Here is a 26,209-nt window from a genome sequence, read left to right on the forward strand (position 1 = left end):
TTATGCAAAGCAGCCAGGAACCCTCTTTGGTGCTATTTGTCCCCTTCCCTATCTCCTACGGGTGTTTCGAATTAGTACAAAACAACTGTATCAGACTGTGCATCTTGAAATGATAACCTTTCAGAAAATATTGTATATGGTTATTTTAGGTTTTGATAATGTGCTTTACTCAGTAAAAAAAAGTGTAACATTGAAAGTGATCATTAGTATGAACATATTACATTTTTTTAAAGTGGCAGTTTACAATGGTAATACAATCAAATCATTGCATTTTTTATGTGTAACTGCTTTAGCAAAACAAACAAAAAAACAGCCTCCCCCAAAAGAAATCTGTTATTTTGACCTTAGTCGTGCACCTACCAGTAATGTCTGGAGTGGCTTTAGCAAGCATTGCACACATGATAACACGACTGTCCCCCATATTGAAAGAAACAGCGATACATACACATTCGGGAGAGAGTGAGAGTGGAGGGAGAGAGTGCCAGGTAGATGTATGATTCCCCGGGCACAGCTGGCCGTTTAACAAATACTTGTTAAGCCTGGCGGTCATATTGACTCCTTCGCTATGATCGTGTGATACACCCCAGAAAGACCTTTAATATGTAGTTATTTTAGTTGTGCTACTGTATATGAATATCCAATTGTTGCTGCAAGCATCACCAGATGCTGCCTTCTTCTGGCAACAGATTTGTACTCAGCGGTGTAACACAAAATGATGGGGTACCTGCAAAAAGTGAGCAGAGGGTCCCTGATAATGGAGAGAGGGTCCCGCGCAATTCAGGGGTGTCAGTTATGTTCTGGAATATACCTTAAAAACCCAGGATTAGATAAGGCGAAATTGAATTAAATTAAATTCGGACAAAACATAAGCCGTCCTCTTTGGGAGTAAGGGAGGGTAGGGTTTCATACAGTGGCGCAACACAGTTGAGCTGACCGGGGTCCAGCCCCTCTCCTCCCTCCAAAATGTTGGGCTATGTTGACTCGACCTGGCTGACCTATAGACCCGTAGCTGGATAGAACAGAATACGGACATTAAACGGCACCTGAGCTTCGCTGTTAACAAAGGCCTCGCAATTACTAACGTAAAGCATTTCATTGTTAGCACCGGCATTCAAATGCACACATTTTTAGGCAATCGAATTCGTAATGTGGGGTTTGTACTTGCATGCCAGGGGAGTGATTGGAAGGTTAGAGAGGGGACAGGAGGCCGCTCATTCTCACAGCAGTCCTAAAGGGAGTGCTTTGGACTTAAAGGGGAGACTTAACTGCTTGTAATATTGAAGGTGCACTAGAATAGTCTCATTAGAATGCGGAAAGAAGATAGATGCCCCCCACACAGATAAATGTGCCCCTCCCCCACTGTCTCTGAAGTTAGGTCCTCTCTCAACATTGGAAGGGTTATCCCACCCCCCGAAATGTAGGTTTCGGTGCGCCCCCGGTTTCGTATAATGTGCACATTTCAGCTCTAATGTAGGAAATCGCTCACACTTGAGATGAAGAAGGTGTAGAGCCCAGTGATACAGTTTGAGGGCAATATATCGCACAAGCGCAGAATTGGTGCCGTTTTGAAAAACTGGGTTTTTACAGATTACCATTCTGGTGTGATCCATGTCCCGACTAGGCCAGGCCCGAAGTAGCTCAAGACTGGATGTCTGTCACTCCTTCCTGAAGAAACTGATGCTCAAGAAAACACTGAAATAGTTGCTTCTTGCCCACAATTTACCAGCTGTGCCAGTGATTTTCCTACAAAGACCTGGTCATTCTACTTGCCGCCTCACAGTCACTCTACATTGGATCATATCTGATCAAATGATTTGGATTTTTAAAAAAAGCCAATTAACCACATTCTACCACATTCAACCAAAAGAATTACCAAGAAAAATCCCAGAGTAGTGAGGCAACATGAAGTCCACTTCCATAAAGAGCTGAACATCTTATTCTTCCTAGTAAAGTAGAAAAGATTACATGCTACTGACCAGTTGTGAACTTCTCCTGAAAACGGATATACTTTTTTTTTTTATATCCCATCTCACGACCCCATCCTTTTTCCTCCTAACGTTCTGGCGCGCACTGAAGACACTGACAAGTGGCACGTGCTCGCTTTAGTGTAGCGCGCATGCGCAGACTGCCTTCTAACCTCCTGGCCACTGAAGAATCCGACACGTGGGGGTGGTGAGGGACGGTGAAACTTATTATGTAGAGCGCATGCGCAGGTTTTCCATACTAACCTTGCCACTGAAGTCCGTCAAGCGGGGCTCGACACCAGTTATGTAGCGCGCATGCGCTGGCATTCCCTCCTGGCCTGGCCTGAAGGCTAATAAGCGGGGTGTGACACCTATCATGCATGGAGCACATGTCACTGGGCGGCCATTTTAGGCTCAGCCCGATTGTCCGAGTTGTCATACTTGCCAACATGACCCATTCCAATCTGTAGGTGCTTATCCAGTCCTGTTTTTTTTCTTTGCATTCTGGGATTTGTAATTCCACTTTTCCCGTTATAAAGCCTGGACTACAAATCCCAAAATGCAAAGAAAAATCCAGCACTGGATAAGCACCTACCGATTGGAATGGGCCATGTTGGCAAGCATAGCTCCCAACTCACACGCTTTTGGCGGGTGTCACCCGCCTTGTAAACAGCGGACTCCCCCGCCAAACCTCATGCACGCCCATTCATTTCAATGGGCCTCTCACCCGCCAAAAGTAAAATCGGGAGTTTTCACCCGCTTTTGTGACATAAATGGTTGAGAGCTATGGGCAAGTATGAGTTGTACCACAACAGATCCATGCCTTTTTCTGAGGCTGAACCTCGCATCGCGTTGATAATGAGGGGAGATACCTTGCGGCCCGTGGGAGAAGCATGGGATGTACCTGGAAGTGTGCAACTGCCTTAAGACAGCAGCATGCATGCCAACATTCTGTGACCAAAAATCTGTAGAAATCTTAAAGTTTCAAAAATAGTCCGGCGAGGAGGTAATGATAGGAATAGGGTGCGTCAGCAGCCCATTGTCATTGAATGAGCCCACCGCCGCGGGTGCATTCAATGACAATGAGGTGCCTGCCACGCCTTCTGCCATCACGCCAGCTCGGGGGAGCCCTTGAAAGACTCGCCGGAGTTGACGTGGTGGGGGGCTAATGGCGCCTTTTATGAAAGTTACTTGCGGCGGAGGGGCGCCCTTAGCCCACCTCCGTGGGCGCCTTTTACATCAAAGGCCTGCATGCTGCGCCTTCTCCCGCTACGCCAGCTCGGGGAAGTCCTTGAAAGACTCCCCCGAGCTGGCGTGGTGGGGGCCAATGGCGCCTTTGTCCAAAGGCACCCGCGGTGGAGGGGCGCTTTTAGCCCACCGCTGTGGGTGCCTTTGACATTAAAAGCCTACATGCTGCGCCTTCTCCCACTATGTCAGCTCGGGGAAGTCCTTGAAAGACTCCCCCGAGTTGGTGTGGTGGTGGGCTAATGGTGCCTTTTGCCAAAGGCACCTGCGGCAGAGGGGTGCTTTTAGCCCACCGCCGTGGGTGCCTTTGACATTAAAAGCCTGCATGCCGTGCATTCTCCCGGTACGCCAGCTCGGGGGAGCCCTTGAAAGACTCCCCCGAGCTGGCGTGGGCAAAAAAAAAAATGTAAAAAAAAAAGAAATGTGTTTTTTTTTTTTACAAAAAAAATCGGTATTTGGTGTCAAAAAATCGCTAGGCGGTAGGACTGCTTAAAAAGCGCTATCCTACCGCCTAAATCGGTAGGGTTGGCAAGTATGCAACAGCAGGCGCGATAGAGGCACGCCCAACTGTGCCCTGTAGGAGTGCACAAGATGGCACGGCCCAGTGACACCTTCAAGGTAACAAGAATCAAGGCGGCATAGCTCACGGAGAGGTGCGGGACGCAATGCAACACGAATTGAGTCACAGCGTCTGAGCGAGCAAGACACAACTGAAAACAGGCACGAATACAGGACAACCGTGAACTGGCTGAGAGAAGAAAGATACACCAAGGAGCAGATAGACGTGAACAGCGCCCCAAGAGAAAGAGCTAAACAGAAACTGTCATATAAAAAAGACAATCAGGGAAAGCGGGCAGTCACAAGCACACAATTAAGCCTGACCAGGGGCGCCGATTACGGGGGGCTCTGGGGCCCGAGCCTCCCCCACCCCCCCCCCGCAAAATCAGGTCGGGGCATTTGTTTCAAATTTATTTTTTCATTTTTTATTCTTCAAAAACCTTTCATCCTTCTTGGGTCGATATAAGTACCAACACAGGTTGGGTGATATTGTATGCATATTTGTTCTATAAAAAAGAGCTCAGGGGTAACTGCTATATAATACCATATTATCATGTGGCCTTGGACGTCTGCTTGGAGTCACAGTAATTTGACAATATGGGTCTATACACACAGATATTAATGATATGTATGGTGATCCATTCTTGTATGAAATGTATATCACCTTAGTGAAATCATAACCATATTTTTCGTAGTGTAGTTTACTTAGGAACAATGCTATTTGATGCCACTTTCTATTTTGTCAAGGGGTGAAAGGTTGTGTTTCATCTCTTCCCGGGATGTCACTTTAGTGTGGGGTCAAATAACATCACTTCTGGTGATATCATCAGAGGTCAAGTGTCGTGAGGCGAGGGGTGGGCCTCTTTTTTGAGGCGAGGGGTGGCCATTTTTTTTGGGTGACCGGGCCTATTTCTTGTCCCAGTCCGACCCTGGGTGGCAGCAGTGGTGTGGAACTGCCCAAGTGTCACAGAAGTGCTAGAACATATTTGGGCACAGGCACCTACTGTTTTACAAATTAAGCACTTGGTATACACATGCAGTTGCAATTAAATGTTCATTACAAAAAGTATGCCCTCAAGAGTATGCTATCACAGAGAAACAGGGACCCCAAAGCCAGTTCAACTACCCACTCCCAGGTGTGCTACTGAACAGGTAGATGTAAGTCGATAGCCAACCAACCTCTTCCTCCTATCTGTGCTACTGCACCATACAAATTAGGGGGAATCGCTCTCCTGCAGCCTCTCTCCTAGTCATCAATTCTTGATGATTTACTGGTGCAGTCACAAAAAAAAGATTTTTTGGGTTTCATTTTGTTTACAAAAGTAGCGCATTGCTAAACCCCCCTGGCTGCCAGTTCATTGTCCGTGGAGCGTCCCAGGCTCCTTACCCCCTGAGAGCCACCAACCTTGGGTGCTGTTTTATAACCAATGAAAGACGCAGACAGAACAATAACTGTGTTAGTCAACTGAGAGATGCATGCACTCATGCTCCATTCAGAGAGAGGCTTTGAAAATGTAGCTCTGACAAATCAGAGAATCAGGGGGGCAAAGAAGCACTGCACATCTCCACTCCCTCTTCATGGGTTTACGGTTGCCACCTGAAAGGTTGCCAGCAGCTAACCTGCCATCCTGTCCCAACTCCATGCCTCGTGTGCTATTCCCTGGTAAACCAAACCCTGTGAACTCATAGGCCGCATAAGACCCACAGAAGTCTTTTTACCGCCCGTCCTGAAAGTCTGTTTCTTTCACTAGTGCTATTAACACGTGCAGCTCAAAGGTATAATATTAACAACCAGTGTTTGTGGGTAAAGGGCCGGAATAAAGTATCTTTTTCAGAGACAGAGTCAAATGATAAGGTGCTTGTGGCAGTATGGAGTTCCAGGCCTCTGCTTGGACGCCGGGTTCTGCAACCTTTAGCTCTGCAGATGTGTTGGACTACAATGCTCATCAGCCCCAGCCAGCATAGTCAATGGTGATGGATCATAGGAGTCGTAGTCCAAAACATCTAGAGAGCCACATGTTTAAGACCCCTGGCTTTAAGGAACAGGAAGTAAAATAATCCATGAAAGTAACAGGAGTATGACGTTCCTGGATCTACATGGGAGAATAAAAGTAGACTAGAAGAACAGCCAGGGGGCATCAGGTTTCTGTAGGATGGAATGGTAGGGGTCTGAGTCACCTGAGGAGACAGGGGTATGTTACAGGTCTGAAACCTGGTAATCCACTTTACAATAAAAGACAACATGGAGAGAAGTGATGTCTCTGCGTGGCCTGTAAATCTGCCGAGATACCACCAAACTGTCCTACCATTACTGCCACTTGGTCTGGCGGTGTTACTGTCGGATTACAAGTGGTGGTAGGCAGTGTTAGTCTCCATTAATTGGAGTCCATAGGACTCCATGGTGGATTTCAGCGGTATTACTGCTGGTAGTAATTTTGCTGGTGGTAATATCCCAAATTGTTCTATTTTGGGCAGTATGGGGGAGGAAATACCTCCAGCTTCTTGCTGGAGGATTTTTGTCCACCTTTGCCCTCAAACTCATAGTTGGGCAGTGCGATAATGTGGCTCTATATGGTATTACCAGTGTTGCCAGTCAGAACTCATTTACCTCAGCAATGTATTCAGTTCTCTGTTTTTTGTCCTAACGCTTAAAATGTGCGATTTGCATTACAAGCTGTGTGCCGCAGACTGTTTCCACTCTAAGCGGGGGAGAAGTTAGGACTGTGGGGACTGAGACGGCAGGGCTTTTCAACCTTTTGACCCGAGGGGCCTTCACTGAGTCTTGGGGGGGCATCACCTCCCACGGGATATGGTACAGTATAATTACCTCATTGCTTTCTATCACTGGTTCCTCTACATCAGCCTCTTGCTGACATAGAAGAGTTTATAGCTGTTCAGTTGGCATTCAGTGGTTAAGATCTATGCTGGCCTGCCATCTTGTGATAAACGGCAGCTATTAACCTTAAATTTGTCCCCATTGCAAGTCCCAATTCTCCCACAGCAACAGCAGAGCCCGCTTGCCTGTGCCTGATAATCCCAAAATTCTGTAATTTTATGCAAAGCTGCATTTTATTTTTATAAGGTTATTTTGCTCACTGAATGCTGATCAAGTGTTTTAAGTCTGGACTTTATTAACTGGGTGCTTGTAATTGCAGCACAAGCACTCTTTATAATCTAAACTAGAGGTGTGTTTACAATGTTGATTGTTCCAAAATACATCTCCTAGTGTGCTGCTTTGGGTCAGGTTGCCCCCTTTAAGCTGTACACAATGATACATTGTCTGGTTGACATACTATGTGATTTGTGTATTTTATAAAGGAAACTAAGACCACTAGAACTGACCACCCCAGAAACTCCCAATCCCACCTTTGGGGGCATTCCTGTGGACATGAGAACATAGAGGAAAGAATGAATAAAAAAGTATTTGCCTTCAAGTGGAAGCTAGACCTTTGCAAAAGAACAGTTGGGGCTGGGCAAGCCACCTAGCAACATTAAGATCCAGCTTTGATGAATACTTCCCTGAAGTAAATGCTGGCATTGCTGACTGGGGGATGCAGACTTTTCTGGCAGAGGAGGTGGTGCATCATCCATTTGATGCCCAGGAAGAGCTGATTGAGGTTCAGTCGGACACTACTCTGCAATCTGAATTTAGGAACATTGCAGTGGGTGAATTTTGACTAAAGGTAATCCTGGAGTATCCTGCATTGGCATGGTCTGCTATACAGTCGCTCTTACCCTTTGGGTCTTACTACTTGTGTGAAATAGGCTTTTCAGCATTGGCTTTTTTACTGACCCCTTCATTTTTTGAATAAGGAGTGTTTCAAATGAATGTTGAAAACCCGGAAAGTGGGAGTTTTTAAAACATGGAGACAACCATGGCTACAACATTTAGACGCGAGTGCTTCCATCAGTCCCAAACATCACCTGGGTGCAGGGTGAGCCTGGGTAACTGCTTTTTAACATTGTACACTACCAGAATTTCTGGTAAACTACAATGTTAAAAGCAGTTAACACTCTTCCCCCCCCCCCCAAGTCGGAAACCACACTTGATTGCATTATACTTCAGCCAGGATTGCATTATACTTGAGCAGCACATCTGATGTGTCCACTGAAAGGTTTAAGATTAAGCTACATCCCGAACTCTATCTGGTTACCCAGAGGTAACATCTTAGCAAATTTCACTTGTGGCTGGCCAATCTACAGCAGCACTATTGTAAGTTTGAATTGTTGATGTTTTACTGAACTATGGCACCACACACGTCTTGCTTGGTAGTTTTTAATCGGGAAACGTCTTTACTTCTCGTTTCCCTTGAATTGGGAACTTTTTTTTTGGTGGTGGTGGTGGTACTCCACCTTGCAGCTGTACCTTCTGTTTAGCAAGCATTTCATTCTCCCATCCTAGTTGTGTTGCTGGACGATTATAGAGCGGTGGAGTAGGGGCAGTGATGTCTTACTGGAATGCAACTCAAAGGCTTAAATCTCCTTCTTTCTTGACTTTAGTATATGCAGTGCATGCTAGCCAATGTTTCCACTGTTCTGCGCTGCGTGCGCCAACACCCGCCCACCCGCGCGCCGTTGCACCAAGTTGGCGACTACATGCAAATTTGCAGTCATATAACTGCCAGTGATGTCACTTCCTGTATTTGGGCCCCCCCGGGAAAATTAATAAGTCGGCTCCCCTGAGCCTGACCATGGGCGCAACAAACAGGGGGTTAAAGAGATACCCCTCAGAATATTAAACATTACTTTTGCTTTGCCCTCCTCAAATATTTCACCCCACCATTCTCCCAGACTAATGCTAGAGTTCTTGCACGATAGGGTGACCAGATGTAAAAAGTGAAAAACCGGGACAGGGCAACTAACATAAAAGTAGGACTAACTCTTGAAAGTGGCTGTCAAGGCATTATCTTGAGCAAGGGCGACAGAGCACCCATTTCCGGGACAGTCCTGGCAACACTGTCTATTGCATGATAAAAAACACAGTAAGAACCACATATATGATATAATGTCATTTATAACGCACCTGTAATAGTGTTTCTAGGCGTGACAAGACAAGGAAGGGGAGACAAAGGGAGGACAAAACAAACAATCTTACTGTGTCATTCAGATCGTGCAAGGGAGAAGAGAGGAGAGCCGGGGGAAGGAAGGGGGGAGACAGCAATAAACTCAACCAAGTGCCGCCTGGGTGGCCGGCTCTAGGTAAGTGGAAGGAGAGAGGGGACTGTAGGGTTGCTGATACAGTCCCTACGTGCGCGCTGGGCTCTGAGGCAGTGCATGGGCCTACTGGTCATGAAGGAGCCTGGTGCCCATTAAGGTTCAGAGGGTGGCCAGGTTAGCGCAGCAGACAAGTACATCAGCAGGGGAGAGAGCGAGAGAGCAAAAGCGAAAAGGAAGGTCTTGAGTTGCTTCCGGAACCTTAGGTGGTCCTGTTCAAGTTTGAGAGAGGCAGGTAGGCACCAGCCGAGGAGAGCGATCTACCCCCACTCTCTGCCTTGAGAAGCATTTGACCCTCAGAGAGCTGGAGGTAGATGAGCAGATGGCTCGAGAAGGAAAGTGCTTAGGAAGAGAGAGTTGGATGTAGTGTGGTCTGTGGCCCCAGAAAACCTTGTGGACAATGCAAAGGGTCTTGAACTTGATTCTTGCAGCCACCGGGAGCCAGTGGAGAGATTTCAGGGCTGGAGAGATACGATCCCTGGGCTTGAGGCCAAGGACAAGTCTCACAGTTCTGTTCTGGATTAGTTGCAGAGGGCGTATTTAGAAAGGCAGATTTAGAAAGAGGTTGTGCAGTAGTCCAGCCTAGCGAGAACCAGGGCTCTGGAGACGGTGAGCTTCCAGAGGAAAGTGAGAAAAGGAACAATACCTCAGAGGAGGTGCAGCTAGTAGTGATACTTCTTATAGAGGTCAGTGATGTGTGGAGAGAAGGAGAGGGTGGAGTCGAAGATGACACCAAGGTTTTTTGCCTCACAGGAAGGCTCAGGTAGAGGGCCCAAGGAGAGAAAGTGGGAGCAGGGGTCCCAATGTGGCAGGCACACCATTGGAGGCACACCATTCCTGAATTGCGCATAGACAGTCAGGAATGAGCGGGAGAGGAGAGGAGAGGAGGTTGAGGGGAGCCTGAAGGAGAGCTGCGTGTCATCCGCATAACACTGAAAGGTAGGAGAGAAGGTAGCGATGAGGTGGGCCAGAGGTGCCAAGTAAAGGTTGAAGAGCCAGGGTGAGAAGTTAGAGCCCTGGGGAACACCACAATTGGAGATAGAGGTGGTGGAGAGAAAGGACCCCAGTTCGACCTGGGAGTGTCAGTTGGAGAGGAAGGAGGTCAACCAGGCTAGGGCCTGATCCATGATGCCCAGGTTGTCACGGAGATGATTGATCGGGATGGGGTCGTTGACCATGTCGAAAGCAGAGGAAAGATCAAGGAGGAGGAGGAAGGCTAGAATCGAGATTAAAGAGCAGGTCTTCACAAATGTTCGCAAGAGCAGTTTATGTGCTTCTGGATGCTCTAAAGGGAGATTGATGGTCATGGAGATAACCAACAGATTCGGTAGGAAGAGTCAGCTGGGAGCTGGCCAGCTTTTCCTGGCGTTTGTCCAGGAAAGGAGTGATAGAGACCTGGTGGTAGTTTGCTGGAGAGGAAGGATCGGCCGAAGGCTTCTTAAGGAGGGGGTGCACAAGGGAGTGCTTTAGGGGGGAGGGGAAGTTTCAGTGACAAAAGAGTGATTGTAGAAATTGGCCAAGGCTGGAGCGAGTGTGTCGATGTGGCCCTGCTTGGATGACACTTTCATAGATCTGACTTGTCTAGAAACATCGTCAGAAGTGAAGACGGAGAAACAGGGGAAAGGAGGAGGAGAGGGAGAGGCGGCCGGAGAAGGTCCGAGAGAGGTCGCAGGAGAGGAAGAGTAGAGAAAGGACAGGATGTAGCAGGATGATGCATATTTGGCTTACATGCATGCATGCCAACATTTAGCAGGACCTGGGAGGGAGAATCAGTCACCAAAGCAGGAGAATGTAATTTTCCTATTGAAGAGCATTGGGGTTAAATTTATTTTAAGGGGGAGAACGTTTAAAACAGCAACATTTTTCATAGAAAACTCGACTGTCTTCCGATATATATGATGTTTCATGTGTTCCCTTTCAAAATTGACTGGTCCTCGAACTTTTTATTGAATTTCTTCTGAAAAGTGTGCTGTGACATGCACCATTTTGACCCATTAAAAGATTTGTGGAAGCAGAACCCACCAACCACCCACATCCAATCAGTGTTTTTGGAAAGCTGATGAATACTTTTATTTTCAATTCTAATTGTTTTTGATTAGAGACTTAAAAGTTTTTACTAATGAGTACGATGATATTTTGATTTCTGATTGTAACCCCCCTGCCTTGCTCACCTAGGTGAAGACCTGGAGGATGAACCTCTTCACAGGGATCCAGCTGGCCTGCATCGTGGTGCTCTGGGTGGTGAAATCCACGGTTGCCTCCCTCGCCTTCCCATTTCTCCTGATTATGACTGTCCCCCTTCGGCGCTTCCTCCTGCCACAGATCTTCCACGAGAAGGAACTCAAAGCGGTAAGAAATCTTAAAGAAATGCTCTCTTGTCTTCCGTCAAGTATGGTGCATGAGTTCTATATCACCCACCCCTAGTAGCCCCGGCCTGCAATCACAAATACTCTGGGAAAGTCACCAGTCTTTGGTGTTGATCAAGGTCTACCCTATATCTAAAACATAGAACCGCCAGTGGCTGCTTGTGAAATTCTACTGTGGGGTCGGACCGTAATAATGTCCACCAAATGTGAACGAGTCGACCTAACGTAGAGTACAAGCCCAAACAAAGCTTGTAGGGGTTGGGGGGTTCTTCTCCCCATGAGAAGAAACGGTCTGAAATGGTGCAGGTTCACAGTGCATGGTTTTTCCGAAAATTGGGGAAAAAGCAGCAAAATGGACAATTAGTTCTGTAGGATAATGCAGAAAAAATATCTGGGTCACCAACAGTACACAGTGACCTTTAACAACCCATTTTTGTGATGCCTGTAACCACACTATGTGTCATCATTTTGTAAGGTGTCTAAAGCCCTTAATTAAATATGTATAAGGATTACCTGAGGGAATGTAAGATTGCACAGCACAACCTGTAGGTAAACATGAGAAATGGGCCAACGCCTTACCACGCACCTGTTCAGAAATCCCAGGAGAGACTAAGAGAAAACCCAACAACACTGGAAGCGAGATAATGGGGCCTGCTCCCAGAACCCCCTCCTGTAAAAGAATTGAATTATAAACAGAACTTATTTCACTTCCATACATGGATTAGTGTCAAATAAAGTGAACAGGTGCCAATGAATTTACCAACCCAGGGCCAGGGCAATCTTTGTGTAAATATTAAATAGCACAGATACAATTTATTTTCATTTATAACCCTCACTCTAACAGTGTACTTGAATAAAAAGCAAACGCATCTAAACTCTGGCTAATATAACAGAACCATCACTGCCTGGCTTCTTCTATAACTTAAAATGGAACCCCTTTATAACCTTGGATCCTGAACATCAAATGTGGGGTGCAGCATACATATGATAAAGCAACACTTGCCCAGGGTCAAGAGAACATCTACAGAGTTCTTCATATCCCCAGGCTTTTTTAACCAAATAGGTCTTCGACGAAAAACTTGTTGACCATGGTAGCTGCAGTCTACCATACAACCTACAAATACCACCCGTAATTATTAAAACAACATGAAAGAGACAAGAAGGAAACAAAACAGAAAGACTTTTAACCGTGACACCCAATAACTACTAGATGCAGGCATTTAATATATGCGCATAGACTGTGAGACACAGAGTACCCTTAGCGTCACAGCATAGCAAGGAACAACTAACCAACACTATACGAAATGGACTAAGCTGTCTTTCACTGCAGAATTTTGTCCATAAATAAAATTGTAAAGCCAGCAACGGCTAGGTACCGTATGACCATGTGGCCTGCATCTTTTCACCGATTGTCCTGGTGAGACTTCTCTGCCCAAACCTCCCACCCCCACAACAAACCAATCCTTGTTGATTTGCGTTATCTCGTCTTCTGCTGAGTAACCTGAAACGCACAACATGTGCCAACCAGCTCGCCAAGGTTCAACGGACCATTCACAGTTGAAGACTTTACTCCATCCGCAGTAAAGCTTCAAGGAAGAAGAGCTTGGATCTTCCTGGGTGATATCAAGCCACACATCGGAGGAACCCCCCAGCCTGCACTCCACCGCAAAGAGACTACATACAATGAGGAAGAACCACAACACGTGCAGACGAGATCCATGACGAGGAAGAAGGACGCATGACCAGCAAAGTAAAGACAAAGAACTTTTGCAAAGTTGTGGCTTTAACTGAACACTTCCTCTAAGCAAAAAAGGGGATAAGGACATAAAAAACGTACACCCAGATCAGATCCCCAGATCATTTTAGCCAAACAAACGTCTGTGCTCTAGGAGAAAAGAAAAAAACATCAAATCCACTCTAGCCAGTCCGAGGAATATATAAGAGCCCCGCTGTCTTAATGGCTTTAAACTTTCATATATATAAATCCCAATTGCTTTTACCAGGGCTGAGTGGCAAACCGCTGCATGGGTAGCATTCCACGATTTAACCCTGTGATTGCTGATAGAGCTCTTCTGTATTCTGCAAAGAGCTATCTCTGAACTATTTTCCATCTTGACGACTTTACCCAAGCAACGGAGAGAGAAAAAACGCAGCTTATGCTGACCTTGTCAGAGTCCAACACCATAGGCGGGTATTAGTTGACAGCAGCCTTGAACCCCCCCCACCGCACCCTCTGGCTTTTCACCGAAAACAAGCCAGCGTGAATGACTGTGCCTCTACACACACTTTGGGCTCTTTCGCAGCATGGAATCCGCTTTGTTTATTTCATAGGTTATGCGGTCCTGAAAAACTTTACTTTTCTTTCGCAAGAATAACCCTCCTTCAGCTGCTCCCGTTCCTACCTGTCAGCTGAAGGGGAAGAAGGAGGGGAACAAACGGCTCCTATGACGGCATCACCTCAGCAGAGTGTAGCACATGGGCTATCAGCCAGTTCACTTCCCCTCAGTTTTGCTGTGCTCTCATTCTGCATCTCCCTAGGTGGGAGACAGATGTCGTCACAGGCCGGACAGGCCTGCCATAGGCTGACTGGATCATCTCCCTCAGCTGCTCCCCCAGTTCTCTCCTGCGCTCGCTTTTCCCCGTGAAGGGAAAAAAAATATATATATATACATATATTTCTGAGGCTTGTTGAATCTGCTTAGATCACATGCTGTGCATAGGCCGACATCTACATTTATTAGGCCGTATTACAGTTTGTTTTTCAAAACTCGAAAATGGGCGTCGGCACAGGGCGTGCCAGTAATACTATCCCTAGTGTGACGTCCACTGTACCCATGATCCATCGCGCGTCTAGGACCCTCAGATTGTATTTATTCTGACATGAGGTAGAATGAGGAGTAGCGTTAGTACAGATAATCCAAGCAGATAGATAGATAGATAAGACTACAAGCATCCATGTGCCTTCTCTCAGAGGGGAGGAAGGGTGGGTCGCATGTGAATCTAAGCAGATACAAGCATCAGAAATACGATTTCGGTGAGTAATATATCTCTTCTGAGGCTTGTTGAATCTGCTTAGATCACATGCTGTGCATAGATTAGCGAGCAGTGTTCGAAGAAGGAGGTGGGATGTGAGAAGGGTCATGAGCAAATAAATGTCTTAAACCCACTTGTCCCACTTGAGTATCTGTCTTGGAATCGGTGTCAATGCAGTAGTGCTGAGTAAAAGTGTGAATAGAGCTCCAAGTAGCTGCTTTGCAAATGGTGTGAAGGGGTACATTTGCAATGAAAGCCAGAGTGGCCCCAATGCCTCTAGTAGAGTGGGCTCTTGGCGTGAAAGGCAGAGTTTTTTCAGAAAGAGAGTAACACAGCTGATACAGTTAACAATCTACTTAGAGATGGCACCTTTAGAGACGCGATCTCCCTCTGTGCCTGTAGCTACGGAGACAAACAGCTGATCTGTTTTCCTTAGCAGTCTTGTTTACATAGTAGAGGACCGCCCTACGCACATCTAGGGTGTGTAGTTTCACCTCAGCCGAGCTTTGTGGGTCTTGGAAGAAAGCCGGGAGCTCGATGGACTGGTTCACGTGGAATTTAGAAATAAACTTAGGTGGGAACCTAGGGTGTGTACGTAAAACCAGTTTATCTTTATGAACTGTAAAGAATGGATCCTGCACTGAAAGAGCCTGAATTTCACTGATCCTTCTTATAGATGTTATTGCTACTAAGAAGGCCGTCTTATAAGTCAGGTGTTTGAGACTGCTTTTATGCATGGGTTCGAATGGGGGGGCCATGAGTTTAGATAGCACCACGTTCAGGTCCCATCCTGGTGGTGGGTTTGAAATAGGAGGGTGAAGTCTCTTTACTCCTTCCATGAAAGCTTTAACCACTGGTATCTTCCACCACGACGCCTTGTTATGGGATGTGGTGTATGCTGACAGCGCTGCCAGGTGTACCTTCAGTGAGTTAAATACCAGTCCTGCATCCAGCAGGTGGAGCATGTATGTGACAATTGTGGAAGGAGTGCAATCAACTGGGTTGACTTGCTTATTCTGGCACCAGATAACAAATCGCTTCCATTTGTCAAAGTAGCAGTGCCTCGTGTTTGCCTTCCTAGATTCCTTTAGGATGTCCATACACCTCTGAGGTAATTTGAGATGTCCAAACTCTATGACCTCAGGAGCCATGCTGCTAGGTTCATTGAGTTGGGTTGAGGATGCACTGTTTGACCTTGGTGCTGGGACAGTAGGTTGTACCAGCCCGGGAGTTTGATGGGTTCGTACATCGCTAGTTTGCATAAGTGTGGGAACCACGGTCGTCTCGCCCTCATGGGAGCAACTAGGACGAGGGTCAGACTCTCTGTTCATCTTGTTGACCACCTTCCTGATGAAGGTGTTGGTGGAAAAGCGTACGCAAACATCCCTGACCAGTTCATCCACAGGGTGTTCCCCTGGGAGTCTGGCTGGGGGAACCTGGATGCAAATCCTGGGCACTGTCTGTTTTCGCTTGTGGCGAATAGGTCTATAGTGGGGAAACCCCATTGAGAGAAGATATCTTCTACGATTTCTCTGTGTAGACACCATTCGTGTTCCTCTGGGAGGGGATCTCTGCTCAAAGTATCCGCCAGAGAATTGAGATCCCCTGGAACATGTTGAGATGACAGGAAGATCTTCCGTCTGAGTGCCCATATCCAAATTTTCTGGGCAAGCTTGGACAGATTTGGCAAAGGAGTCCCTCCTTGCTTGTTTAGGTAAAACATGGCTGTAGTGCTGTCCGTCCGGATCTGCACTGACAGATTCAGCAGGTAGGGCTTGAATGCTTGAAGCGCTCTGAATACTGCCAGAAGCTCTAGCAGGTTGATGTGATTCTTGGCCACTGAGTGAGACCAGAGACCCTCAGCTGTGTGTTGGAGGTGGTGAGCTCCCCACCCTGTCAGGCATGCATCGGTTGTGACTACCGCCTGTATCTCGGGATCGTAAAAGGGTTTCCCCTTTGACAGATTTTCTCTTGTCCACCAGTGAAGGCTTAGTACCACTGTTGGCGAAACGACCACTAGATCGTCCCACTGACCACGTGCCTGAGACCACTGTTTCGCCAACCATTCTTGCATGGGACGCATGCTCAGGCGCGCGCGGGGGACCAGGTAAATACATGACGCCATCATACCCAGCAAACGCATTGCTTTGCGTACCGTTATCTGGCGACCGGCCTGATATTGCAGAATTTGCAGCAGTATATTCCGAATTATTTCCTCTGATGGAAAGGTCAACCCCTCTTGCGTGTCTAGGATAGCTCATTGGGACTGTTCGGAGGTGCTTGGCACTAGACTTGACTTCTTCTCGTTTATTGAGAAGCCTAATTCGAAGAGGAGGTTGATCGTCCTTTGAATGTTTGTTCTGCAAATTACTGGGGTCTCCCCCGTGATGAACCAGTCGTCCAGGTAAGGGTACACCGGGATTGCCTCCCTGCGTAGGTGTGCTGCCGCCACCGCCAGTACCTTGGTGAATACCCTTGGAGCCGAGGCTATCCCGAAGGACAGTACCTTGAACTAGTAGTGCCGACTGTCCACCTTGAAGCGCAAGTACTTTCTGTGCGCTGAGAACATGGAAATATGAAAATAGGCATCTTTCATGTCCAATGTTGCCATGTAATCCCCCTTTTTAGGAGGGGCAATACCTCTTGGAGAGTAGTCATGCAAAATGTTTGGGGCTTGACATACTTGTTTGCAGGCCGTAAGTCCAATACTGGGCGCATTATCAAATCTTTTTTTGGCACAAGGAAGTAAGTTGAATAAATACCCTTGTTTACCTGGTGTCCCGGGACGAGTTCTATCGCGTCCTTTGCTAGAAGATTGACGATCTCCTCGAGGAGGATCTTCTGGTGGTCCAAAGAATGTATTTTTTGTCCAGGAGGGTGGTTTTGGGGACGCTCTAACAGTTCTATGCAGTATCCTGCGGACACTGTGGACAACACCCATCTGTCTGAAGTGATCCCTTCCCAAGCTTGGGTGAAGTTGGAAATGCGTCCCCCTACTGGGGATCTGTGAGAAGGGACCCTGAACGGAACGTCACTGTTTAGGTGGAGGCGTGCCACCTCTACTGGGGCTGCCTCTACCCTTACCACGCCCTCTCTTATTACCCGTGCCATAACCCTGGGTAGACTGCTGGCTGTTGTTGTTCCATTGTGTACCCTGCCCCTGGGAATAGTTAGACCCTCTCTGGGAATTTTGTCCACGTGGGCGACGGAAATTGCCATTCCCTCTCTGGTTTATTGGTTAGCTGGCCTAGGGATTTGAGTGTCTCATACTCGTCCTTGGAATTTTTCAGCGCGTCCTCGACCGCCTTTCCAAACAATAGATCCGGCTCCACTGGTTTGTCTATCAATGAAGCCTGGGTTTCGGCTTTGAACCCAGACTGTCGCAACCAAGCATGCCTTTTGATAACAGTACCTTCTGCTATCAATCTGCCGGCGTTATCCGCGGCATCAAAGGTTGCCTTTAATATGCAACCGGACACGGCTCTTCCTTCCGCCGAAACTCGTGCCAATTTGCTTTTTAAGGGTTCTGGGGCGGAATCTATGAGTGCCGCAACTTCTTCCCACTGGTGGCAGTTGTAACTCGCCAGCAGGATGGTGGAGTTGGCAATCCTTGCCTGGTAGGCGGAAGTGGAGGCTACTTTCCTGCCCAAGCCATAAATCTTCTTGCTCTCCTTGTCGGGAGGAGCTTCCGACGATGACAAGGGTGTTCCCGCCCTCTTATGGGTGTTTGTAACTACCAGGGAGTCCGGTTTCAGATGCCCTCTTATGTATAGTGGGTCTGTTTGGGCTAACCTGAAAAGCTTCTCAACTCTGGGGTTTACCGCCCTAGTGAGATTGGGATTAACAAGGGAAGGGTCTATCCTTCTTTGAATTGACTTAAGGATAGGGATGGCCTGGGCAACAGGTCTCCTTTCTCCCACTAACTCCTCCACAAAGTCCCTCTCTTCCTGAGCACCCTGGGTGTCAATGTGGAAGTGTTCTGCCGCTCTGGACAGCACTTCAGTCAAGAGAGGCTAGTTATCAACAGGGGAGTCGGTAACCGTGGGTTCTTTATCTACCGGGGAATCTAGCCTGTAGGTTTCTGGGTTGTCCTCCTCCTCCTCTTGGTCCTCGTCATCCCCATAGTAGCCCATCCCAGTTCATAAAGGGGTGGATCTCCCTGATATTGAGAATAGGGCTGTATACTGAAGGGGTCTGAAGTAGGAGCTTCAACTCGGGACTTCTTACTTGGGGGTATAGGATCCTTAGAGCCTGAGGGAGTTGACCCGTCGGGGGTAAAAGAGAGAAAGTGTTCAGGGTTTTTGGCGTAGAAATCTGCCAATGATGACATCCTTGACAAAACTCTGTCTATGTCATCAGTAGACCATTCTCTTGAACTGGGAATGATTCTTTCTTGAAGGCCTTTCCCTGTTTTATCTAGACTAGACCTACTGGTTTGAACAGGGGTCTTTGGGATAACAGAAGACTGAGACGTGTCCATCTGTTTAAGAGGGATAGAATGTTTTTGAGTTGTGGAAGGAGGCTGAGACTGCTTCCTCTGTTGTTTTTCCCCTTCCCCGTGTGTGGAAGAGTGTTTACCCTGTCTTTTCGCCCCTCCGGAGCCTTTCGATGCCTGGTGCCGAGTTTCGGGGGTAGTCTCCCTATCTCTGGATAGTGGACGTTGGGACTCGGGAGCAGCCGTTGCGCGGCCTGTTGACGCCGACTCCTGGAGTGCGACTGGGGATAGAGGTCGGTTTCGTCTTCTGACGATCGAACCTCTATTACCTTGGGGAGTGAGGCACTTCTGGCAACAGTGGATGGTTGCCTGGAGTCATGCGGCGATCTAGATCGAGAACGCCCAGAGGACACCGATTCGGACCGTTCTCTATGTGCCTCTTTCCGAGTACTCGACGTGCGCGTCGAGTCTCGGTTGGACTTAATGTGTTTTGTGGAAGTGCTGTGGGTAGCGCTTGTGTCGCCGGGGGTCTTCCCCATAGCCGCCCTGCCGGACGACCTTCCGAGGTTGGGGACTTGCGCTTGGCTGTCAATTGACGCCACGTTTCCCTCACAGTCCGAAAGCATGGCGTCGCTGCCATCGCTGAAGGCGCCCTCCGCTGCCATGGCCTCTTGACACCTGGTGTGGTGGGCCCAACGCTTGATCGAACGGTCCTTGAGTGTTTTCGGTTTGAACCTACTACACGTTCTGCTGTTAGCCTTGGGGTGGTCCCTCGGTAAGCAGAGATTGCACGTGGCGTGCCTGTCAACCCAAGGGTACTTGCGGTTGCACTTGGGGCAAAATTGGAAAGGGGAACCCTCCAAACGCACCTTGTGTCAGTGGGCTAATAAGTGTAGGAATATATAAGAATGTACCTATATACCAAAAGAGTGTAGAGTATGTCCACCCCCACTCTCTCTACTTGCAGGGCCGAGGCCAGAGGCCTTCCTAGGCCCGGGCCGAGGACAAAGGCCTTCCGAGGCCCATATCCGTCGCGCAGCTCTCAACGGTCGATTCTTTCTCCGTGCCGGCGTCGAGTGTGGATGTTCAGTGACTCGACGTTGGGGTGGAGAAATGGGGAAATATAACAATATTTTAGCAAAAGTTTGGCTAAGGCCAGGGAACTCCTTGGAATGTGTCCGACCAGTATGGCGGAAAAAAACAATCTGAGGGTCCTAGATGCGTGAGGGATCATGGGATCATATATACCAAAAGAGTGTAGAGTATGTCCACCCCCCACTCTCTCTACTTGCAGGGCCGAGGCGAGAGGCCTTCCTAGGCCCGGGCTGAGGCCAGAGGCCTTCCGAGGCCCATATCCGTCGCGCAGCTCTCGACGGTCGATTCTTTCTCTGTGCCGGCGTCGAGTGTGGATGTTCGGTGACTCGACGTTGGGGTGGAGAAATGGGGAAATATAACAATATTTTAACAAAAGTTTGGCTAAGGCCAGGGAACTCCGCGGAATGCTTCCGACCAGTATGGCGGAAAAAAACAATCTGAGGGTCCTAGACGCGTGAGGGATCATGGGTACAGTGGACGTCACACTGGGGATAGTATTACTGGCACGCCCTATGTCGACGCCCATTTTCGAGTTTTGAAAAACAAACTGTAATACTCTGCAGCTTCCACTAGATGTCGGCCTATGCACAGCATGTGAATCTAAGCAGATACAAGCATCAGAAATACGATTACGGTGAGTAATGTATCTCATATACATATATATATTTTGAAGAACAAGGAGAAGTAAATGTACTTTTCCACACAGGGACAGCACTCAAAGCGGTCAGGACGCCAGCATAAATCTCCGGAAAATAAATCAATCCATCTTCTGCCAAAGTTCTTGTTCCATATCCAGCTTTATTGAAGGCATTGCAACCTACGACACGTTTCGCAACGCTCCCGTTGCTTGTTCACCTATAAAACAACAGAAAACTGCACCATGCTTTTATATACAGAAGGGCTCAATCTCTATGGTTTTGCCCAGCACATTTTGTCCCTTTTCTCTTTCAACTCTTACAATGTCCCATAAACATTCTGTGTTGAATGCATGCGGCCATATTGGAATGTGTTAACACACACTCTTAATGCGTTTAAGCTAGTCCTTTACATATTTGGAGAGCCGCTCAGTGCACAGTGACAGGTTTTTATTTTTAAGTTTATTTACACAATAATTTAAGTTTTATAGTGACTCTAATTTTTATTGATTATAGTCAAAGCCTGCTCACTGTGCATTTACGCATTATTTTCAATCAAAGCCCGAATTTACAATTCAATACTGGCATCATAAAATGATAAAAACAATGTCACACTATCACCAATACATTTTCTATTTGCCAAATGTGAGGAGACATATCATTCTGATCCTTTGATCTTTTTCTGGTTCAAGATTATAAAGTGCACAGTGCTGTAAAGATAACTCTCAATCAATTCACCTTTAAAAATCTAAAGTGCATAGTGCAAAGTGCTTTGTTGATATCTTGAACTTTGTTCCTCACAAATTATCAATTGGATTTTGTAAATATTTACTTGGAAATTACAATTATCTTATATGATAGCGAGGTAAAAAGAGGTACTAAAGTGCTCAGTGCTGTAAACATCCAATAGTACTTGCGGCCAGTATAAAATCTGCAATATAAAACCAGGGCTTGGGCAATATGAATAAGAGCACATAAAAGAAAAAGGGGGAGAGGTGGTTTGAATCAAGACTAAAAGCTGTGCAGTTCTCACTGTTACTTCGAAAGTTAACACACATAACAAAATAGAAAAAGTTAAAACGAGCTCAACTATCAAATTTCAGCAAAGGGTATTTTCTTATATTGCTAACTTCAAGAGACTGTCGAGACTAAGGCAGAGGACGAAATTCATGTCCAAAGAATGTATACAGTTCTTCATCCAAGTTATGTCCTCCTGGTTTCTTGGTTTGGAAATCTAAGATAAATCGTGTCTCCATCTGACGTAATTCCAGCTCGCAGTTCCCTCCACGTGGATTAAGCTTAATATGGTGTACTCCAAAAAATCTAAAACTGTCCAATTTGCTCTGATGTTGATCTCTAAAGTGTACTGCCATGGGGTAGGAAGCATCTATGTTTATATATATATACAATTACGTCAGTGTGCCCTATATATATATATATATATATATATATGTTTTTGAAGTACTACCGCTCCGGTACTTATGTTATTACGTTTATTGTATAGGTTCAGTTAAAACACCAGGTTAACAAGACACGAAGGGACGACAGAAAACACCGGCTCCCCACACCCCTGCAGCCACCTCTGCTCAATCAAGCTGTAACTGTCAACATCAGTCTCGCGCTGCAGTCCAGATCACGTCACAATCACCTGCACGCACATCACACACGCGCCCAACCCCATACACGCGATCATGACATATCCTCCTCCACACACCATGACAACATTAAACACTCCAGCCCTATCACCAAGTGGCCAAATAAGCAACAGACCTGAAGCACAAAGGAAGTAGACAAAATCTTCTCTGAACCCAACCAGACCACAACCAATGGACCTAATACAGTATCACAATAACTAAACTGCAATACCTACATACACGGTATCAACATTATCAAACTGCAAACCATTCACAACAACTAATGCTAACCACACACATCCTTCCATCCCCACTGGTGATCCGATTGATAATCCCAAAGACAAAATATGAACAGCGATAAGACCCACCGAATTAGTAAAAGGGCCCAGATATCACCTCAATGTCACCTAAGACCCACTGAAGTAGTAAAAGGGCCTAGGTATCACCTCAATGTCACCTAAACCAACCCGGACTACATGTACCCTCGAGGACCAAAAACAATAAACAAAGCACCACCACCGGTCCTAAGCTCTACCTCAAGACCCCAGGTCTGCCACACCTGGACGTTCCACACACCCACACAGGGCACCAAACTAACACTCTAACCCTTGCAACCACCTTGCTCCTTCCGCCCTGGTCTGCCCCAGGGCCTCAGGCCTGCCACGGCCAAGCGTAAACCAGATCGCCAAGAACACACCCAGCACTTCCTGCCACGTCATCCGGGAACCCAACTCCACAGCTCCAATAACACCAATTCACTCAAACACAAACCAAAAGTAACACCTACAACCTAAGCCATAAGTGCCGTCCATAGTAACACGCCTCCCACAGCAACCGCTTAGATGCTACTAACCCCAACGTCAATGCTACCACATACCAATAAACAAAACCATAGAGATACCCCTATAACCTAAAACATCCCACCAATATCAGTTGCACAACTGCAATATAACACCCTAAAGCAGAGATCTTCAAACTGTGGGGCGTGGCCGCATCCCTGGGGGGTCGCCAGAGCCCAGCATGAAATGTGTAAAAATAAAAAAAATAAAATTTTTTTTTTTTTTTTTAGTTTGGAGGAAATGGGAAGGGCCAGCTCACATGGCAGACTGGGCCATAAAACGGTCTTAGGCACCAATGAAAACATGGCCAGCAGTTGCAAATGGATATTCAGTGTTTAGTCACAGACTGTTTGAATAGTACCCAAGGGGTATTTTTTTTGTTCAAATGTAAACAAATGGTGATATTTAAAGAATATTTATTCAGCAACAATGGTCAAAACTACTAGCTGCATAGTGAAGTAACTCCTCAAACTGGCCCACATTGGCCAAAAAAGTGGCACATTTTTACTGGCCTACACTAGCATTTAGCATTTTTGGTACGGTCATCGCCCTATTGCCCTACAGGCCAGTACAAGCCTGCCGGTTCATCCATAAAGGATGAGGGGGCGTCCACCCACTGGCCACCTCACCCATTATGGAGGAGCCGAGGAGCCAGCCCAGTGAAACACTGAGCACTCCCTCATCTGATTTTTCCAGCTGAGGGAGTGCTTCTGGGCTGGCTGAACTGTCAAAGGGAAACACCGTTTGCCTTTGACGGTTCATTTCCCCAGCAGCACATGATCACTGAGCCATGCAACGCTGGGGGTGTTTTGCTTCGCCAGCCTTGCATAGCTCATTGGAAATGCTGGCTGGGGCACTGCATGTATGTATATGCAAGGGGGTGCTCCTACGCCTCCTTGCACATACGGGCGGGGCATTTTAGCAAGCACGCGAAGTAAGTTTATGGCGATTTATTTTTTATTTACATGTGTATGGATGTGTGTATGCCTATGTTATGGGACTATGGAAGGAGCACGATGGGCGGCAGCACTGAGATAGTGCTGGGAGTAGGGTGGGGAGAGCCCAGGGTCTGTACTGGGACTAGGGTGTGGTGACGGCACGCAAAAGTTCATAGTGATTTCTACATACTGTCCATCTGGCACTTTTGGGGGGGCCTGGCCTGCCCAAACTTTGCTCAGGGGGGGCCCAGGCCAAAAAAGTTTGAAGACCACTGCCCTAAAGGGAAAACTCCTTTGCACCTAAACCTGAAAATGACACCCATAACAGTTGCACCACCACAAATATATACCCTCAAAGGCAAACACCTCTGCAACTGAAACTAACGGCAAAACAAAACAACTCTAGCAAACCCTTGCTCAAGCCATTCCAATCGCAGCCACACCCCATAAAGCTACACCGCTATACATTACCCAAACAGCAGATCCACATTGAACACCTGGACACTGCACACCGGGGGTAATGAATTAGACAAAATTCCCTTGAAATACATATAATCATGTAGCCTCCCCCCAATCACATGTCCAAAATCCGCCCCAACACCGTGAATGCCTTAACACGGAAAACACAATGGCCCTCATTACGAGTTCGGCGGTAACCATGCCGCTATTGACACTTTCCTTCCCCATTCCCATTTCAGCCCCCATAGGGCTGAATGGGAATGGGAGAGAGAGCAGATAACGGGCCATTACGAGATGGCCCGTTGTTTGCTCCCTCTTCCCCTCGCGGGACACGGTAAGCACGCCTGGTTTTCCCAGGCGTGCTTGCTGTGTCCCGCGGGGGGAACTCGTAATGTGGCGGTACGGGGTGAACGGCGCCGGCACCTTTTACGGCGCCGTTCACTCCGTACCGCCAGGGTCGTAATGAGGCCCAATGTCTCTGCACATTAATCCTTAATGTTGACTGAGCCAAAGGTTCTGTCACAGATCCTCCAGCACACACTGTATGTTCAGAAAATCCCGGTTCCCTTGCAGAGCCCACCAAACAAAATTTAGTGAACCCAATGTGCCCCAACATTAGTTCCAATTCTTGATACCCCAGACCGAAAAGCAGTCATGTACCATCCAAAGTTCCAGGGCAGTCCATACCCAAACCCATACCTGACAAGAAAACAGCATGTTACATACAGTATGCCATTACATTTTAACTATAAACACAGGACCTAACACCCGCGGCTACCACATAAACACCACATCCACATGACAACAGCTGCCACAACTAGCCCCCAAACCCTTGGACTGAAACACCTAACCCCTAAACAGACAGGCCACACACGAACATAAACGCGAACATAGTACTACATCACAAGCCTGCCAACATAACCATGGCCCGAACAACACCTACCTCCCCCAAGTCACTTGAGAAGTCATTTTGCGATAATGCCACCTCCAGGATCCTCACGCAGCCCTTGTACGTCACCAAAACAGTTCCAGCAACATTGATCTCCACCGTCTCCAGGGCACCATTGGACCGAATGTTCGAGATCCAAACGACCATGGACCACCTCTCAACTGCACCAGCGCCTTCTCTCCGACCTGCTCCCCGAACCGTGCACCGACCATTGAGGAGCACCTCCACTGCTCAGACACCACACCGCCATCATGGTTGGTGTCCGCACCTCGCATAATCCAAATTCCATACGCACCGCACCGGCCATGCCATCCGCTGAGGCCGACAATGCCCTCCATAGCCAGCAACATTACCATCAGGCACAGCGCACTGTGTACTCCTTCACAGTACCAACAAATGAGTGTGCACCTGACTGGAACTACCCTGGATACTCTAAGTCCCAATATTCACTGAGGCAATCCAACTTCCGGAAACAAATGGAGCCGCTCTTGCCAATACGGCCCCACTGTACGCCTTGAGGGATACTTTCCCTCCGCCAATCAGGAGCCAATGGTATTGAGCATTGCCTCCCCGCCCCTTAGCAACATGGGCAGTACACCGACCTGTCAAGTAAACAAAGCCTCCTTGCGGGCTGGCAAAATTGAGTCATCCACTGGCCAGTCGAGTAAATCTGAGTGCCGGTTTGCTCCCAAGTTCTATTCTGCCTGATGGACAGCGACTCCCGATTTGGCACACTCTCTGTCACCTTCTCATCGGAGCCTGACCATGTAGAACGTTGGCCGCCGTCTTTTGCCGGCAACTGCTAACCTCCTTGGCTGGCAGCGGCGTGATATGTAGCAGCACCC

The 26,209-nt window shown here is 47.4% G+C and overlaps 1 protein-coding gene across 2 annotated transcripts in view; it reads left to right on the plus strand.

The window, feature by feature from the left end:
* Nucleotides 1–26,209, plus strand: part of SLC4A3 (solute carrier family 4 member 3) — a 660,038-nt gene that overhangs the window by 623,510 nt on the left and 10,319 nt on the right. For both annotated transcript variants that reach the window (XM_069616955.1, XM_069616956.1), the window contains one exon: nt 11,157–11,330. In XM_069616955.1, coding sequence (XP_069473056.1) covers nt 11,157–11,330 — 174 coding nt within the window. The remainder of the gene's footprint in view (nt 1–11,156; nt 11,331–26,209) is intronic.

This window comes from Ambystoma mexicanum, chromosome 9 (assembly GCF_040938575.1).
Source record: "Ambystoma mexicanum isolate Mex_15411 chromosome 9, UKY_AmexF1_1, whole genome shotgun sequence".
Taxonomy (NCBI): Eukaryota; Metazoa; Chordata; class Amphibia; order Caudata; family Ambystomatidae; genus Ambystoma; species Ambystoma mexicanum.